Source organism: Bos mutus, chromosome 2, assembly GCF_027580195.1.
Source record: "Bos mutus isolate GX-2022 chromosome 2, NWIPB_WYAK_1.1, whole genome shotgun sequence".
In the NCBI taxonomy this organism is placed as follows: Eukaryota; Metazoa; Chordata; class Mammalia; order Artiodactyla; family Bovidae; genus Bos; species Bos mutus.
In genome coordinates, this window is record NC_091618.1 from 134186514 (window position 1) to 134204453 (window position 17940).

The 17940-nt window shown below is 43.7% G+C and overlaps 1 protein-coding gene across 3 annotated transcripts in view; it reads left to right on the forward strand.

Moving 5' to 3' along the window:
• Nucleotides 1-17577, forward strand: part of FAM168B (family with sequence similarity 168 member B) — a 40585-nt gene extending 23008 nt beyond the window's left edge. For all 3 annotated transcript variants that reach the window (XM_070360021.1, XM_070360009.1, XM_070360019.1), the window contains 4 exons: nucleotides 10379-10521; nucleotides 10649-10826; nucleotides 12559-12684; nucleotides 13133-17577. In XM_070360021.1, the coding sequence (XP_070216122.1) occupies nucleotides 10379-10521; nucleotides 10649-10826; nucleotides 12559-12671 (434 nt within the window). In that variant the 3' untranslated portion in view covers nucleotides 12672-12684; nucleotides 13133-17577. The remainder of the gene's footprint in view (nucleotides 1-10378; nucleotides 10522-10648; nucleotides 10827-12558; nucleotides 12685-13132) is intronic.
• Nucleotides 17578-17940: the final 363 nt, after the last annotated feature.

Genomic DNA, 17940 nt, shown 5'->3' on the forward strand with positions numbered 1-17940 from the left:
TGTTCAGTAATCTCTCAAGAGAATATTAGAAAATCATAGTTTTGAGATCTTTCATGTCTGAAAATGATTTATTCTGCACTCACAGTTCATGGTTTGTTTGTCTGGATATAGAATTCTAGGCTAACAGTTATTTCCCCTTAGAATTTTGGGAACATTGCTGAATTATTTGCCAGTTTTGTTGTTGCCATTGAGAATGTCATTATCTTTTTAGAACATGCTCTGTCTTTATTGGCTGCGCTAGGTCTTGGTTGGTGCGCACGGGCTGCTCTGGTCGCAGCGAGCGGGGCTGCTCTTCATGGTGGTGCCCGGGGCCCTCATCTTGGTGGCTGCTCCTGTGGAGCACAGGCTGTAGGGCGCGGCTTCAGCAGTTGCAGCATAGGCGCTATAGGTGCTCTGCATGTGGGACCTTCCTGGACCAGGGATTGAACCTCTGACCCCTGCATCGGCAGGTGGATTCTTAACCACTGGACCCCCAGGAAGACCCAGTGGCTTTCTGATGCTTGGTGGACTGGGCTGGGCTTATCTTTGGTGCTCTGTCTCTGGGTTCTGAAATTTCATGATGCTGTGTTTGGTGCAGGTTTTTCCTCTTTACACGTTCTATGTTTCTGAATTTCCATATTTCCTAAGTAAATGTCTTATACTTAGAAAGTTCTTATATGAAATATGTGTGGTATGCAGTACTTTGGGGGGAAAATGATCTGTTTCCAAGTAGAAAGCTTCTGCCCCTCAGAGTTCACAGTTGGAGAGCTGTGGCCCTGTCTGTGCATGAGTTCTGCCCAGAGAGGTCAGCCCGTGGCAGTGTGTGTCTCCTGAGAGTGAGGAGGGGCAAGGCTGTGATTAGTGTGTGGTCTGTGTGGCATCCTTATGAATGATCTCTAGGAAAGGAGCATGTGGAAAGCTGTTCACTGTTTTTGAAAGACCAAGCGATGAATGTATTTGGTTTTGCATTATGAATCATTGGCACATCTAAAAATTGTTTCACAAAGGCTTTGTCTGTTTTTGATATTATGAGATGTATATGTGTTTATTTGTATTTTTTAATTTTAAGTTTGTAAGACTCCTGTTGAGGTTGTTGTGACACAGTGAATCTAGTGCTATATAAAAGAAAAAGGAATGTGTCTACACACATTTGGTTTTTAATTGACTGAGAGACATGTTTGCATCCCTTGAAATTGATTTGTCTTCAGTGTTGGATAGAAAGTGATGTAATATTTGTGCCCATATGAAAAGCCAAAATCAATTTCTAAGTTTAGGACATAGTTCACAGTTTTAAGAATAAGCAGTAGGATAATATATATATTATCAGCAGTTAGAAATTGTTGTTATAATTAGCAGAAATAGTGGGTGACTGTTTTTCCAATATACAGAGAAGCTGGAAAAAACTCAGTGAACATCAATAAATGGACTGTCAGGGTTCTACAGTTAAACTTTAAAATCAACTTTTAAAATTAAACATTTTACTCTGTCCATCCTGAAGTGTGCCTTGTTTTTTCATGTGTTTTGAATTAAGCTGTGGATGTTGATACACTTTACCCCTTGTATTTCAGTGTGCATATTGTTTGTATTTGTTTACAGTTCTTTTAGGTTTTGATTTTAGGTGAAATATACACATATGAGATGTGCACATTTTAAATACATCATTAGTCATCTTTTTATCTTCAGAAAAATGTACATATGAGGCAGGTGTTAAAAAGGACACTTCAGGTGAGTAAGAGACCTCAGGCCAGCTGATGGACCTCTGCCACAGTAGGCCTCTAGCGTCTCTTAAAAAAAACTTGACATCTTATGTTGGCCTATTGTTGATTCAGTGGGTGTGGTGGGGCAAAAGAGTGCTTCCAAGTCAGAGGGCTCAGGCTCTGGAGGGGTGTGTACTTAGATCTTCCTAGCTTTGCTTTATACTTGTGTGTCCTTGAGGCTTATTTAGGTGGACAGCTTCCTTTTTCTCTTCAGTCCAAGCTTCAGGCTTTTGCTGAAGTGAATAGTAACAAAATGGTCATGGACTTTCTTATTAGGAATATTGAACTTTGAATATTCAGTATTGAATATTGAATAGTTTCTTAGAGGCTCTTTCCTCCTAATCTTTCTTTCAGGTCATGGACGTGTTGCTTGTGTTTTCACTTCCTCAGACGGTTTCTCAGTTTTCTACTCTGTTTATGAAATAGTTTGTCCTGTAGAGCTGTGCCTTTCTATAGAATGTTGGCTGTATGTATTGACCATTGGCATATTTTACCTTTATTTGCTTTTGTAGCTAATCAGATCAGGTTATTTTTCAGATCAGATTGCTAAAGACCATGCCGTCCTAAATCATGGTCTTCGTAAAGGCTCAGCAACCTTTTGTGTTCACTTCTTAGTAGTGGTGGACCTCTGCTTGCTCCTTCCTTGTCCCTGTAGCTCCTGCATGACTGTTGTTTCCTGGGGCGTTTTCTTAGATCCTCTCTCAGCTGTGTGCCACTATCTGAAGGCATTATTTTTTTCACTTTATCTTCCTACAGAACATTTTCAAATATACAGAATAATGGAGTGAACGATACAGTGAATCCGTAATATCCAGCACTGAGACTCAGCAGTCACCATTGCGCCACGCGAGCTTTATATACCGTATAAGAGAGTGTGTGTGTTCCGAACCAGCTCAGAGTTACAGTCTTTTAGGCTTTTGTCCTTCAGTATGGCCCTTAACATAATGAAGACATTCCACTGCATGCCCAGGATAGTTATCATACTTAGAAGCTATAATTCTCTCAGTTATTTGATAGCTCATATTTAAATTTGCCCAGTTGTCCCAAAAATTTAACAAAAAATTGGAAACAAGATCTATTCAAAATTTACATGTTGAATTTGTTAAAAAAGTTGAATTCATTATGTCTCGTCTGTTTTAATCCATAAGTTTACTTCACCTTTGTAAAACACTTTGAAAAACCTTTTATTGTGAAAATTTTCTAATACAAAAACACATAAGTACACAGCAGTATGATTTCTGCTTACCCACACCCTAACCCTCAGCAGTTACAACATACCTAAGTACACAATAGTATGGGATCCATCTGCCCATGCCCTGGCCTTAGCAGCTAATAGCTTCTAGGTGTTTTTTTTCCATCTGTATTCCCATCAGTTTCCCCTGTGTTATTTGAAGCCAATCTCAAGACATCATATTCATCAGTTTTACAGTATTATCTTTAAATGATGAATTTAAAATATGTATCACCACACCTAAAAAATAACATTAATTCTTGAATAGTATCAAATACTGCTGCTGCTGCTGCTGCTAAGTTGTTTCAGTCGTGTCCGACTATGTGCGACCCATAGACGGCAGCCCACCAGGCTCCCCTGTCCCTGGGGTTCTCCAGGCAAGAACACTGGAGTGGGTTGCCATTTCCTTCTCCAATGCATGAAAGTGAAAAGTGAAAGGGAAGTCGCTCAGTTGTGTCCAACTCTTAGCGACCCCATGGACTGCAGCCTACCAGGCTCCTCCATCCATGGGATTTTCTAGGCAAGAGTACTGGAGTGGGGTGCCATTGCCTTCTCTGGTATCAAATACTACAGTCAGTATTTATATTTCCAGTTGTTACATCTGTCATAGATATGTTTTAATCGTACAGTGAAGAAGGGGGGCCTTGCTGGTTCTTTTCAACCTGTGAAAACTGACTAGCCCCAGAGGTTCTGAATGTGATGTTCAAGTTTGAAGTCTTAGCACTTGTTCTCAAAATATGCAATTCTGTGACTGTTCTGATTGTCTGACATTTTTATAAAAAGCTGGTATCCTTTTGGTCAGATGTAAGTTCAGTGACTCCTGTGAGGGTCTCTTAATTCAGGCCGTTGGGACCTTGTTTAGCAGTGTTCTGTGAGTTACTAACTCAAGGATGTCGCTGCTGCATGGTTTTGAGAAATGGGAAGGAGTGGTTAGTTCTGGGAAGAGGAAGCTATCCAGACATACTTTGCCTTCACTCGCAGCCTTCCATTCTTGAGACCGCCTGCTCCTGCTTTTGTCTGCCAGGACTGTGTCACTGCTGCCCTGGTGGTGTTCTCTTTCCCTGTGCTTTTCCCCTGAAGGCGGCACCTTTTCAAGAGGGCTGGACCTTCTCTGATGGGCTCTGTTGGCCCTGAGCATGGCAGCTGATGTTGGTGATGAATAAACACTCTGCCCTGATACAGTGCTTCTATCACTGTGACTGGTCATGAATGTGTCCACCAGGCACCAGTGTCTCATTTCCTTCTCTGATTAGGAGCTGTTATTGAGCCATCTTCTGGGAGTGTCAGTGCATGGTTAGAAGTTGGTGGCTTTTGTAGTTACCTTTTTGTCTTTATAATTAAATGTTTTGCTACCTTATTGTGGTATAATTTGTGTACAGTTAAGGACACATATTTAAAGCTTCAATGTGATGGATTTTTACATGTCTATACCTGTGAAACCATCACTTTCCTTTTCTGTCTCTCTTAAATACTAGTTAGATGAGCAGCTAGAGAGAGGGACTTAACTGCTCTTGTCTTTAAAGTTGCATTTCCAAATCCTGAAAGTCTGTTTATTCTACTCTCTTTTAGCCTAGAATTGGTATTAAATTTTGGTGTCTTCAAATTTTGGCAGTGTTTTTACTTACATCATATTTAGTAAATTTCAAAATACTGGGTTAGCCAAAAAGCTCCCCCCTGCCCATAAGGTAAGTTCTAGGAGCACTTAGTTGTTTTTAACTTCATTCACAACAGTTTTGTTAGATTGTATTGTGACAGCTATCATATCAGCATACATTTTATAAGAATCTTATCAAAATTGGTGAATTTTTCTGTAGCCGTTTTATTATTGAAGATGATAGAAAAAAAGCAACATTTTTGGCATATCATGCTTCATTATTTCGAGAAAGGTAAAAACGCAACTGAAGTGCAAGAAAGACTTGTGCAGTATATGGAAAAGGTGCCGTGACTGATTGAATGTGTCAGAAGTGGTTTGTGAGATTTCAGGGTGATTTCTTGCTGGACAGTGCTCCACGACCGGGTTTAACAGTTGAAATTGATAGCAGTCAAATTGAGACATTGAGAACAACGAACATTGTACTACTCAGGAGATAGCCAACATGTCTGAAGCAAGCATTGACAGTCATTTGCACCAGCTTGGTTATGTTCATCTCTTTGGCATTTGGGTCCCACATCAGTTTGGATAAAAAACCTCTTGACTGTATTTCCACATGTGATTCTCTACTTAAACATAATGCAAACATTCTGTCTTTTGTTTTAAAAACAATTGTGATGGCGATAAAAAGTAGATACTGTACAATAATGTGGAACGGAAGAGACTGTGGGGCAAGTGAAATGAACCATCACCAACCCTATACCAAAGGCCTGTCTTCATCCAAAGAAGGTGATGTTGTGTGTATGGTGGGATTGGAAGGGAGTCCTCTGTTATGGACTCCTTTTGGAAAACCAAACAATTCCAACAAGTACTGCTCCCAGTTAGACCAACTGAAAGCAGCACTTGACAAAAAGTGTCCAGAATTAGGCAACAGAAAATGCATAATCTTCCATCAGGATAATGCAAGACCATGTTTCTCTGATGACCAGGCACAAATTGTTACAGCTTGACTGGGAAGTGCTGGTTCATCTGCTGTATTCACTAGACATTACACCTTTGGATTTCCATTTATTTTGGCCTTTACAAAATTCTCTTATTTGAAAAAATTTCAGTTTCCTGAAAGACTGTAAAAGGTACCTGGGACAGTTCTTTTTTTCTTTGCTATTTTTTATTTATTTTTTTAATTTAAATTTATTTAATTAGAGGCTAATTACTTTACAATATTGTATTGGTTTTGCCATACATCAACATGAATCTACCACGGGTGTACACTTGTTCCCCATTCTGAACCCCCCTCCCACCTCCCTCCCCATACCATCCCTCTGGGTCATCCCAGGGCACCAGCCCCAAGCTTCCTGTATCCTGCATTGAACCTGGACTGGCGATTTGTTTCTTATATATTATACATGTTTCAATGCCATTCTCCCAAATCATCCCCTCCTCCCTCTCCCACAGAGTCCAAAAGACTGTTCTATACGTCTGTGTTTCTTTTGCTGTCTCACATACAGGGTTATCGTTACCATCTTTCTAATTCCATATATATGCGCTAGTATACTGTATTGGTGTTTTTCTTTCTGGCTTACTTCACTCTGTATAATAGGCTCCAGTTTCATCCACCTCATTAGAACTGATTCAAATGTATTCTTTTTAATGGCTGAGTAGTACTCCATTGTGTATATGTACCACAGCTTTGGGACAGTTCTTTGCTGAGAAAGATAAAAGGCTTTGGGAAAATGGAATTATGAAGTTGCCTGAAAAACAGCAGAAGGTAGTGGAACAAAACAGTGGCTATATTTTAGTGAATGAGAAATGGTTTCTCAGACTTTTTTGAAAGCACTTTTATTGAGATATAATTTGCAGATGAGCCATCCTTAAAAGTGCAGTTTGGTGTGTTTAGACACGTATACAGATTGTATACAGATGTGTAACACCACTGCAGTTGAGTGACTTTGTTCCCATGAAAGATGCCCTCTGATCCCTGGGTACCTCTAATTGGTTTTCTGTGTAGATTATGTTGGTCTTTCTTGGAGTATCATGTCATGTGTTACTGTGTCTGACTTCTTTTGTGTATTTTCTTTTTTTGAGATCTATCCCATGTAATTAATATGTGTACCAGCACTTCTACCTTTTTTATTGTTGAGTAGTATTTTGTTGTTTGGTTGTACCACAGTTTGCTGATGGGCTTCAGTTCAGTTCAGTCGCTCAGTCGTGTCCGACTCTTTGTGACCTATGGATTGCAGCACGCTAGGCTTCCCTGTCCATCACCAACCTTCGGAGCTTGCTCAGATTCATGACGGTGATGCCATCCAACCATCTAATCCTCTGGTATCCCCTTCTCCTCCGCCTTCAATCTTTCCTAGCATCAGGGTCTTTTCCAGTGAGTCAGTTCTTCACATCAGGTGGCCAAAGTATTGGAGCTTCAGCTTCAGCATCAGTCCTTCCAGTGAATATTCAGGGCTGATCTCCTTTAGAATGGACTGGTTGGATTTCCTTGCAGTCTAAGGGACTCTCAAGAGGCTTCTCCAGCACCACACTTCAAAAGCATCAGTTCTTTGGCACTCAGCTTTATAGTCCATCTCTCACATCCATACATGACCACTGGAAAAACCATAGCTTTGCCTAGACGGACCTTTGATGGCAAAGTAACGTCTCTGCTTTTTAATATGCTGTCTAGGTTGGTCATAACTTTCCTTCCAAGGAGCAAGGAGCAAGCGTCTTTTAATTTCATGGCTGCAGTCACCATCTGCAGTGATTTTGGAGCCCCAAAAATGAAGTCTCTCACTTTTCTGTTTCCATTGTTTCCCTATCTATTTGCCATGAAGTGATGGGACCAGATGCCTTGATCTTAGTTTTCTGAATGTTGAGTTTTAAGCCAACTTTTTCACTCTCCTCTTTCACTTTCATCAGGAGGCTCTTTAGTTCTTCTTTGCTTTTGGCCATAAGGGTGGTGTCATCTGCATGTCTGAGCTATTTCTCCTGGTAATCTTGATTCCAGCTTGTGTTTCATCCAGTCCAGCATTTCTCATGATGGACTCTACATATAAGTTAAATAAGCAGGGTACAGTATATAGCCTTGACATACTCCTTTCCTGATTTAGAACCATTCTGTTGTTCCATGTCCAGTTATAACTGTTGCTTCTTGACCTGCATACAGATTTCTTAGGAGGCAGTTTAGGTAATCTGGTATTCCCTTCTCTAAGAATTTTCCACAGTTTGTTGTGATCCACACAGTCAAAGGCTTTGGCATAGTCAATAAAGCAGAAGTAGATGTTTTCCTGGAACTCTCTTGCTTTTCTGATGATCCAGCGGATGTTGGCAATTTGATCTCTGGTTCCTCTGCCTTTTCTAAATCCACCTTGAACATCTGGAAGTTCACGGTTCACGTGCTGTTGAAGCCTGGCTTGGAGAATTTTGAGCATTACTTTGCTAGCATATGAGATGAGTGCAGTTGTGCGGTAGTTTGGGCAATCTTTGGGATTGGAATGAAAACTCACCTTTTCCAGTCCTGTGGCCACTGCTGAGTTTCCCAGATTTGCTGGCATATTGAGTACATCACTTTCACAGCATCTTTTAGGATTGGAATTAGCTCAACTGGAATTCCATCACCTCTACTAGCTTTGTTGGGCTTAGTCTGTAGGAATAAATTTGCTGTGAATGTAAAAGCTCAGAGACCCTTCCTGGAGAAAAACTGTTCTCTCTTGGGATGGGGAGTTAGGAAGGGGAGCCAGGCGGCTTTCAGCTTACTAGATAGATTCTCAACCACTCTTCCAGATTGTGGTCCTTCATCACTTCCTGAAAACAGGTGCTGACAGTTTTTAGGTCTTGTGTGTGTGTGCGTGTGCACTTATTGCTCAGTTGTGTCTGATTCTTTGCAACCCCATGGACTGTAGCCCACCTGGCTCCTCAACCCATGGGGATTCTCCAGGCAAGAATACTGGAGTGGGTTGCCATGCCCTCCTAGGTCCTCTAGGTCTTGGGGAAGGGGCTTTTCTGTTGTCAGGCTGCTGCTTGACCCTCTGCAGTGCTGGCTAAAAGTGTAGCCTTTTGAGTTTGCTAAGTCATTTTCCATTTCTGCTTCTTAAAGGTTCTAAGATTTTTAGGTTCCAAAATGTCTTTTCTTCCCTTCTTATCTTCGAGGCTTTATGTCTTTTTATTTATTAATCTGCTTTATTGTAATTTTGGGTGGGGACAAAAGCAAGTGTATGTGTTCAACTGCTGCCTTAGACCCAGGAGTCTTTACCATAACCCTACTGTTTGACAAGTTTTTCCTTTTATTTTTGCTGCCATTAACAACACTGGGGATGAGCATGCTTACCATTGAGACTTTGTTTAAATCTATGCTTATTTCTTTTTTCACTGAAAATTAATTCACCATTTTTAAAGGTTATATTCCATTTCTAGTTGCTGTGAAATATTGGCTATATATTCCCTGTGTGTTTCCTTGTAGATTATTTTATACATAATAGTTTTTACCTCTGAAATCCCCTTCTGCTATGTTGTCCCCTCCTCCCTTTCCTCTCCAGTGAACCACTGGTTCTGTATCTGTGAGTCTGGTTTTATCAGTTATATTCACTAGTTTGTGTTTTTTAAGATTCCACATATAAATGATATCATGCAGTTTTTCTTTCTGTCTTATTTCATTAAACATAATACCCTCCAAGTCCATCCGTGCTGTTGCAAACGACAAAATTTTATCCTTTTTTTAATGGTTGAGTAATACTTCCTTGTGTGCCTGCATGTGTGTGTGTGTGTGTGTGTGTGTGTGTGATACATCTTCATCTGTTGATGGACACTTAGGTTGCTTTCATATCTTGACAGTTGTAAATAATTCTGCTATGAAAATTGGGATCCATGTATCTTTTCAAATTAGTGTTTTCATTTTCTTTGTCACAATACCCAGCAGTGAAATTGTTGGTTTATTTGGTAGTTCTATTTTAGTTTTTTAAGACACTTCCATACTGTTTTCCTAGTGGCTGCACCAGTTTTCATTCTTACCAACTGTGTACCAGGATTCCCTTTCCTCCACATCTTCACCAACATTTGTTATTTATGTTCTTAATTTATTAATAGCCATTCTCACAGGTGTGAGGCAGTACCTCATTGCGGTTTTGATTTGCATTTCCCTGGACAGAGGAGCCTCGCGGGCTACAGGCCGTGGGGTCTCAGAGTCTGACACAACTTAGCGATTGAACAGCAATGACAGTTGTGGTTATAGGGCTTCTCAGGTGGCTCAGTGGTAAACATTCTGCCTGCCAAGCGGGAGACATGGGTTCCATCCCTGAGTTGGGAAGATCCCCTGGAGAAGGGAATGGCACCCCACTCCAGTATACTTGCCTAGGAAATTCCATGGGCAGAGGAGCCTGGCAGGCTACAGTCTATGGGATCACAAAGAGTCGGACATGACTTAGCGACTAAACATCAGCAGTAACAACAAAGACTAGCTATGTTGAGCATCTTTTCATGTGCTTATTTCTTTAAACAAATTTCTAGAAATAGATGGTGAGCCTAAAAGAAATACATACTTTTAATGCCAAATTGTGCTCCAGGAATGGCATGCTAATACATATTCTGACAAGATGGGTGTTTCTTTCCTGTTCTATATGAAGATATACTCAGAATGTTCTCCCTTGCCTCCACCCCACCCCCCACACACATACTTGCACATCAAGTTTAAGAAATGAAGCCGGATTGTGGTGGCGGTGTCCAGCATGACTGTGGTCGGGACTGGAATACTGCCTTGTTCCTTGCGGCACACTTGCTCCGTCCCTGGGTCTGGTCATGTGTGGGTTTGAACTTAGGCTTTGGACTTTTTTGTTTCAGGTTACACTTCTGGCACTCCTTACAAAGTGTCCTGTTCCCCCACCAGCGGGGCAGTGCCACCGTATTCCTCCTCCCCCAACCCTTACCAGACTGCTGTGTACCCCGTGCGAAGTGCCTACCCCCAGCAGAGCCCGTATGCACAGGTAGGCCTGGGGTGCGCTGTGGGTGTCATGAGGGTCTCCTGGGCACTGTGTGTGGGGATGGGTCGGCCCCTTGGGGCTCTGACCCAGGTGTGTGCCCCTGTGGCATCTGTCTCTCTTCTTTCCCCAGCAAGGCACGTACTACACCCAGCCCCTGTATGCAGCACCCCCTCACGTCATCCACCACACCACGGTGGTGCAGCCCAACGGCATGCCGGCGACGGTGTACCCTGCTCCCCTCCCTCCGCCGAGAGGCAACGGGGTCACCATGGGCATGGTGGCGGGCACCACTATGGCCATGTCAGCGGGTAAGTCCTTGGCCCCGGGGTGCCACCTCTGCGATGGCCTGAGGGCTGGGGGAAGGGAGAGTTCACTAGAACTCTGACCCTTGGCTTTGACTTTTCATTGCTAGAGTTGTGTGAAAGGACATCTGATCCTTTGGGAGGAATGGCATGTTATCTTTTTCTTTACTTCCTCTCCTTTCTTTTCCCTTCTCCTTCAGTTGATTTTGAGTGTGGGGTTTAGAACCATGAGCCAAGTACCTTTTCCATAGACATGACTGGCTAGCCCTCTCCAAATTTGATGAACTGAGTTACCTGGCTGTAGGGACAAGGAGTGGCCAGATCACTGTGGTGAGCATGTTAAAGCTTGAGCAGAAGCGGGGATATTCCATGATCTGGGGGGCTGACCCTCTTGTCCTTCCCTTTAGTGTGGGCTACCAGCGCAGGCCAGCTTGTCTTAATGGGGATGTTCTCATGAATTGCAGAAAGCCAGTCTTGGGTTCACAGAGCTAAGAGCTGCTTATAGAAATCCTTTGGCATGCACATAGACTATTTCCCAAGGCTGCTTCTAGGTCAGGAAAATAAACCAGAGAGAGAAGAGATCCGTGGCTTGGACCGGCCTGTCTCCATGGAACCTTGGAGCATTTGAGGGCTTGGTTAAATGTCTAGGAGTGAGGTCACCTCCTGTGGAAATGTAAGTTATCTGTGCAGGGGGGCCAGGTTTACACAGTGACTGGATTGCCCATGGCTGTGACTTTTAAAGAAATACATTATTTCCTCTTTGTTTTGTAGACTTTACTTCAGCATAAGGGAAATGTCAGAGAGGAAGGTGGTTCAGGATACCATGTGTTTTTCTGCTCAGTCTCTGATTTTATTTGGTTTTCCCACACTTACCCCAGAGGCAAAGGAGAGTCTGGCACAGATAGAAACTCAATGTTTGAGGCACATGGAGGGAGGGGTTGGCAGGCCCTGGTGTGGGTGCACTCAGGGCACAGGGGTCCAGGTGAGGCTGTGAGGTTTGAGGTGGTTCTTGGCTATAAGTGGACACAGATGGCTGCTGAGTTTCCTGTATTTATAGGGAAAATAAGCTTAGCTTAAGGTACTCAGAAGCTTGCACAGTTGGGAACCTCCCTGCTTCCCTCCCTTCTTCCCAGTTAGTTATTACCATCTTAGCCATTTCCAAGTGTAGAGGTCGCTGGTGGTATCACACTGTTGTGTCACATCTCTGGAGCATTTCGTCTTGCAGAACTGAAGCTCTGTATAACAAACACCTCCCCCTCCCTCTGTTCCAGACCCTGGCAACCACCACGCTCCTTTCCGTACCATCCATTTGCCTCCACTAGGGACCTCATGTACGTGGACTCAGGCAGTGTTTGTCTTTTGTGACTGGTTTATTTCACTGAGCATAATGTCCTCAAGGTTCATCCATATTGTAGGATTTGACAAATTTCCTTCCTTTTTAAAGCTAAATAACATTTTTGTTTTGTTTTTGTCATCTCACCTGCAGAAGTAATTCAGTACGTTTGTGTGAAGGGGAAGCACACAGGCTTCTACACACGTGCCGTCACTGTGAGCCTGCTGTGTTTATACAGCCTTGGCTTGCATATAATCGGGTTCTGAGAGCACTGTGGGTCACGGCCACCCCTCTTCCTCTCTGCCTCTCTCCTTGCCACGAGGGTCAGGCAGGAGCTCTCTTTGTTGGAGGTACTGGGGCAAGGGGAGTGCTGCCCTCCACTGAGATGCTTGCTCTTCCCTCTAGGTACCCTGCTGACTGCCCACTCCCCAACTCCAGTTGCTCCCCACCCTGTCACTGTGCCCACGTATCGGGCCCCAGGAACGCCCACCTACAGCTATGTGCCCCCTCAGTGGTGATCACCCTGCAAACGTAAGTGACCAATGAAGCCCAGGCCTAGCTTTGTGACTAAAGTGTATTTTTTTAAAGTGGAGAATGGGAGATCTATGACAGTTTAAACAGTGACAAGGAAAATGATACCTGATGATTCGAAGGCGATGCCACATTTAACTTCTTGTCTTTCCTGGGACCCTACAAAGGAAGGAAGGAAGAGGAAGCCGTTTGAGTTCTCGCTGTGCACCCCTGCACTGTGCTCCTTACCTGGGCTCTGCTCTGGTCTCCTGCCTGCCTCCTGGAGGAAGGAGGATTCCAGTTGTAATTGGAAGTTCTCAGAAACCAGGCACAGTCGCCTCTTTTGCTGTTGCCCTTTCTTGTCTTAGTGGATTTCCTCCTCCTCCAGTTGAAATGGCTCCTTTTCAGAGCAGTGGTGCCAGAGGAGCTGTGTGTGTGACTGTGTGCCCCTCTTTCTCCCCACCCTCAGGTTTGTGGATGGAGCTGTGCAGTCACATCATGGAGGTTCCACAGCTGGTGCTGCAGGCCTTCTGCCTCCAACCAGGACTTTCTTCGTAATGCTCTCGACACTTAGCTAAACACTACTGCAGCCAGCCTAGCAGGTCCCAGCGCCCTCAGTCTCCAGTGGACTCTTTGGGTTCGTCTTACAGCAGATCCTGTTTGGTGGGCTGCCAGGCAACTTTTTAGCTAACTGTAATGATAAAAGGGAGTATTAATCTATTCTGAATCATATCTAGTTGAATGCATGTTAAAAAACACACACACACACACACACAAAAAGCTTGCTCAATCTACCTGCAGTGACTGATGCAGAACCATCATATGCAAAATCCAAAGGAATGGAAAAGTATTTTACAACTTGTATCACTAATGCACTGTTGTAATGTATGCAAAGTCTTAAAGTTATAAGTGTTAAAGTGAATTTCTTCATAGAACATCTGAGATCTCTTCGATGATTCTTCAGCCTTTTGGGGTTGAGGTGGGTTGCCAGTTGGATATGTGGACTTTGACTTTCCAGCCATCTGTTCCTTTCACGCTGACCACAGTGAGAGAGAGTTGCAGGCAAGGGGAGAGTGTGGGGAGGCCCATCACTGCTTGGGGTGCAGCCAGGTTAATGGCTTTCTTTCCATTTAGGCTTGTGGGGTCTGTGTGCTGTGGATGTTCTTAGGGATTGCCATGAAAGATTAGAGTAGGGTGCCAGTACAGTGAGGTGATATAACAGCAAAACAGTTTTCTCTAAACGCTGTCTAAATTTTTGTTACAAATCACTTACAGATGGATACGATGTTTTCTATATCTTTATTGGAAAAGTCCTATGTAAAGCTTAAATTATTTTCCTGGGATGGAAGAGAAACAGCCACACTTGGAGGAGGTATTGGCCTCTCCTTTATTTAGCTTAGGAAAAGTCATCCCTATTTTTTTCCCCTGAGAAATGTTTTAGTCTCCTGAAAACGTGTAGGAATTGCTGTTCTCCCTCCCACAAGGAAGGGCAACGATACCAGCTGTGTTACGAAGAAAGCTGTACATTTAAGAACTGTTAAACGGGAACAAAGCTTTGACACTGATGGTTTCTTGCAGAGAGGCAGGGGTGTGGCTGTCCTTAGGCCCCCCGCTTGATGGGGACTTGTCCTGAGGACGCTTGGAGGGGCTTGTGGAGATGGGAGTGGGAGGGTGAGGCAGTGGCTGGCCTGTCGTCTGTGGCCCCTTCGACCATCTCTCCTGTGGCTGAAAAGACTTGGCACAAAGCAGTGGACAGCACAGGGCCAGGCAGCATCGAAACGTGTCTGCCAGTCAGAGCATGTTTGCCTGTCATTACAGGAAGGAGTTTGTGTCTAAAATCTGAGTATTGTACATAAGAAGCCAAGAGGATTTTTTTTTTTTTTTTTTTTTTTTGCTTAAATGTCCCCAGCCTGTATCAATGGTTGTATGTGTCTGCCTGTCCTCAGATGGAGTCAGAGGGGCTGAGAGTGGTGAGGGTTTGTGGCCCTTCAGCCTGTTGGGGGTGGGGGTGCCCCTATTCTACCCTGTCATCGTTTCGAGTGCTGTGGGCCTTGGCTGGGGAGGGGACCCTAACTCTTCTTACAGCTCTGGCAGCTGATCAGGGCTCTGGCACTGGGATGGCATTCAGCCCTGGTTAGTGAGTGGGACAACTGACCGCTGAGCCTTTGGTAACCGTATTTTCTATAGTAAGTATTTGTCATAGTTTTCTTTTTCACATTTTATTTTATAAAAAGTTTAGGGATATTTTTGCATGGATCATTGTAAACAGAAGATTTATTTCTACTGTCTGTAACATAGTATGTTTACTGATAAGTACTTTAAATTGGAGAGCACTTAACCCACCTTTGTATGTATGTGTTTGTGTGTTTCTGTGTGTGTAGCAGTTATTTACCCCAGGCACACCATGTCCGCTTCAACTCATTGTTGGTTATTCTATCTGTTTAGTGGGTGGTTGGTAATGTTCTGATGGTTCCGGGGCAGAACTGATCGGTAGCAGAGAAGTAGGTTTCCCCAGTTTAGTGTAGTAAGTGAGTTTTGTATAACTCTTTAAAAGTCCCAGTGTCTCTCTCTCTCTCTGTCACTCACACACACACACACACACACACACACACACACACAGACTGCCTCTAAGGGTTACAGTCATTTGAATTCAGGAGGAAGTTATGAGAAGTTATGAGACTGTTTCTTCAGTATTGTCTGAGACACAACACACAGGGTGAGTGTTTTCATGAGCACTGAATTAAATGGTGTTTTTAAGAGAAAAAAAAGAGTGGGTTGTGTTTTCTCCCCATTTACATCAACTTATAAATACTTAGCCCCCTTTAATTTCTAAAAAATCTTCCCTTTTGTGAGGTTGAGCTGGGAAGCTTCATCAAATACTGCTGCATTATGGAATACCTGTGTGTGGAAGTCTTTTCAATTTTGAAACTATCAGGGCATCAGTTATCAAATATGAAAGGTAGAGCTTGTCTAGCAGGTGAGAATCTGGACATAATGAATAGTAACCAAACTATCATTTGTTGTAATTTTAGCAGCATTTAGTTCAATTAAAATTAAGGAATAGAGCTTCTGTAATAAAATGCATAATTTGATATCCTAAGCACAATAGTAGAATATTCAGAGAAATTTTGCATTTTTCGTATGTGACATTCTTAATTTGAGAGTCTTTTAGCTAAATTACAGTTATTTTAGAAATTGAGACAGGCAAGTAAAGGAATTAATTCTGTAAACAGATACCATCATGGGTATTTTTGAAAAATTCTGTTCTACAGCCCTCCTCTAAGGTTTAGGAGATATGTTTCTTTTGTTTGGATCTGGGCCAGGTGACTGAACATTTTCCGATGAGTGATGATCCTCCCATCAGCTTGCTATCTGTGAGGGGCGCAGCCAGCGTCAGGGTCAGGGCCACTCATGGTAACAAGCACAGAGGCGCTTCAGGATCTTTTATGTCTCTTGTGTTCAGTCTTCTCTGAACATTTTTGTTGGTTTGGTTACTAGGCCTCCCAGTTACATTACGTGACTCTGTTTCTTGAGTGCTATGCAAATGTGGTGTTTATAGGAGCCAAGGGCGGTCCTGAGCCTCGGGCTGGGAACCTGGTCAGTGTGTGCCCCCTCCCAGACCGGGCTCTCAGTGCCTCTCCCTCTGCTGGCGTTGGCACTGCACACACAGGAAAAGGATCTGGGGGCTCGGGGTGTGCCCGTCTGCAGTGCTGTCCTGTCACAGAGGGGCGAGAGCATAGCTGACACTGGATGCATCCATGTTGGGCCTGCTGTTTAAGAAGGAGACCCAGACTTCTTCACCTGAACTTGGTAGACATATGGAAACAGTATTACTCTGACCAGTTGGGCCGCCTTCTCCCTATCTGGCAGCTAACGGCTGGACGCCCCAGTTCTTGCCAGCCTGGGCATCTCCCAGACAGGATAGGACACCTGTCTGACATCCTCTGGCCATGCAAGGGCAGGCTTGAGGATGTGGGGCTTGAGGTGGGGGACAGCTTCTGGCTCTTCTCTTGGTGCTTTCTAAGGAGGGGGTGTGTCTTTAGAGCGGAGTGGTTGGCATAGGGGAAGGGCAGCCTGCGTGACTCCCTCTCTACCACATTTCAAATGTTGGCATGTTTTTTTCTCCTGAGCTGTTTAACATTCAGCCTGAGCTTTCTGAAAGGAGCCTGCAGATGACATGCTGCAGAGGAGGGTCTGATCTTTTCAGGTAGAAAGTTGCAGAGTTGATGTTTCAGAGGATTTGTCTTTCCCTACCCTATTGACTTGAAGAATAGAAAACCTCTGGTGTAATCTTATTTGAATCCCCAGGACCAACCTCCAGTCACTTGGGACAGAGACAGGAGAGCCTGGCACCTCTGCACAGGGAACCTGCAGTGAGCACTGGGAGGCTGTGCTTCCAGGATGCGTGTGTTGAGAGATGATGAGTGTCTTACTTGGCCTCCTGAGCCCTGCTGGTCTCCTGTAGGTCCTCGTGCAGACCAGTGGTTAGCAGAAGGCCAGCTCTCCTGTGTTCCTGGGGGGTTGCTGTGATGATGGCCACTCAAGAGAGACCTAAGGGAGCCACTGTTACTGACTAGGAAACGGTTGTTTTTTTTTGTTTGTTTGTTTTTAATGGTTTTCGAATACTGTTTTTTTAGACCATTCTCTTAGTACTTTTTAAAAACGTAAGTCAACATTGTCTTCCAGTGTTAAAGGCACTCCCCCGCCTTTGCATTGAACTAAGGTGTCAGTCGATACAAAGGAATGGAACATCCATCCTGAGCCAATTCCATAATGTGTAAATTCTTACTATTTTAATTTTTTATGCAATCTGATGAGTAGATGAGCTCAGATTTAAAATTCTTAAAAGCACGTTTATTGTAAATTGTTATGTATTAATACTGCAGTTTTCAATAAAGATTGACTTGTGTTGCATAGTGTGATTTTCATGCTTTTTCCCTATAGGTTTTGCCTCCAGGTGGCTTGGCCTGGATGGAAGGTGGTGTAGCATCTCTCACCTTAGAAAATCCAGGGGGTTCCGGCTCAGCCCCCGTGACCTTGGCAGTGTGTAGAAGTGTGAAGGCGGCGGGTTGTGGGGAAGGGGAGGGAAGCCACCCTCTCCTGGGCCCGTGGCCTCAATCCTCCTGGCAAGAAGACACACCCTTCCCCATTTCACCAAAGGGGAAGCTCAGACCCAAAAAGATTACGGACTGCCTGTCCCCCAAACTCACATTGCTGATAAGTTCAGCTCAACAGAGACTCTAGAAGCAGCTGGGGACAGAGGTGCTGAGACAGCTC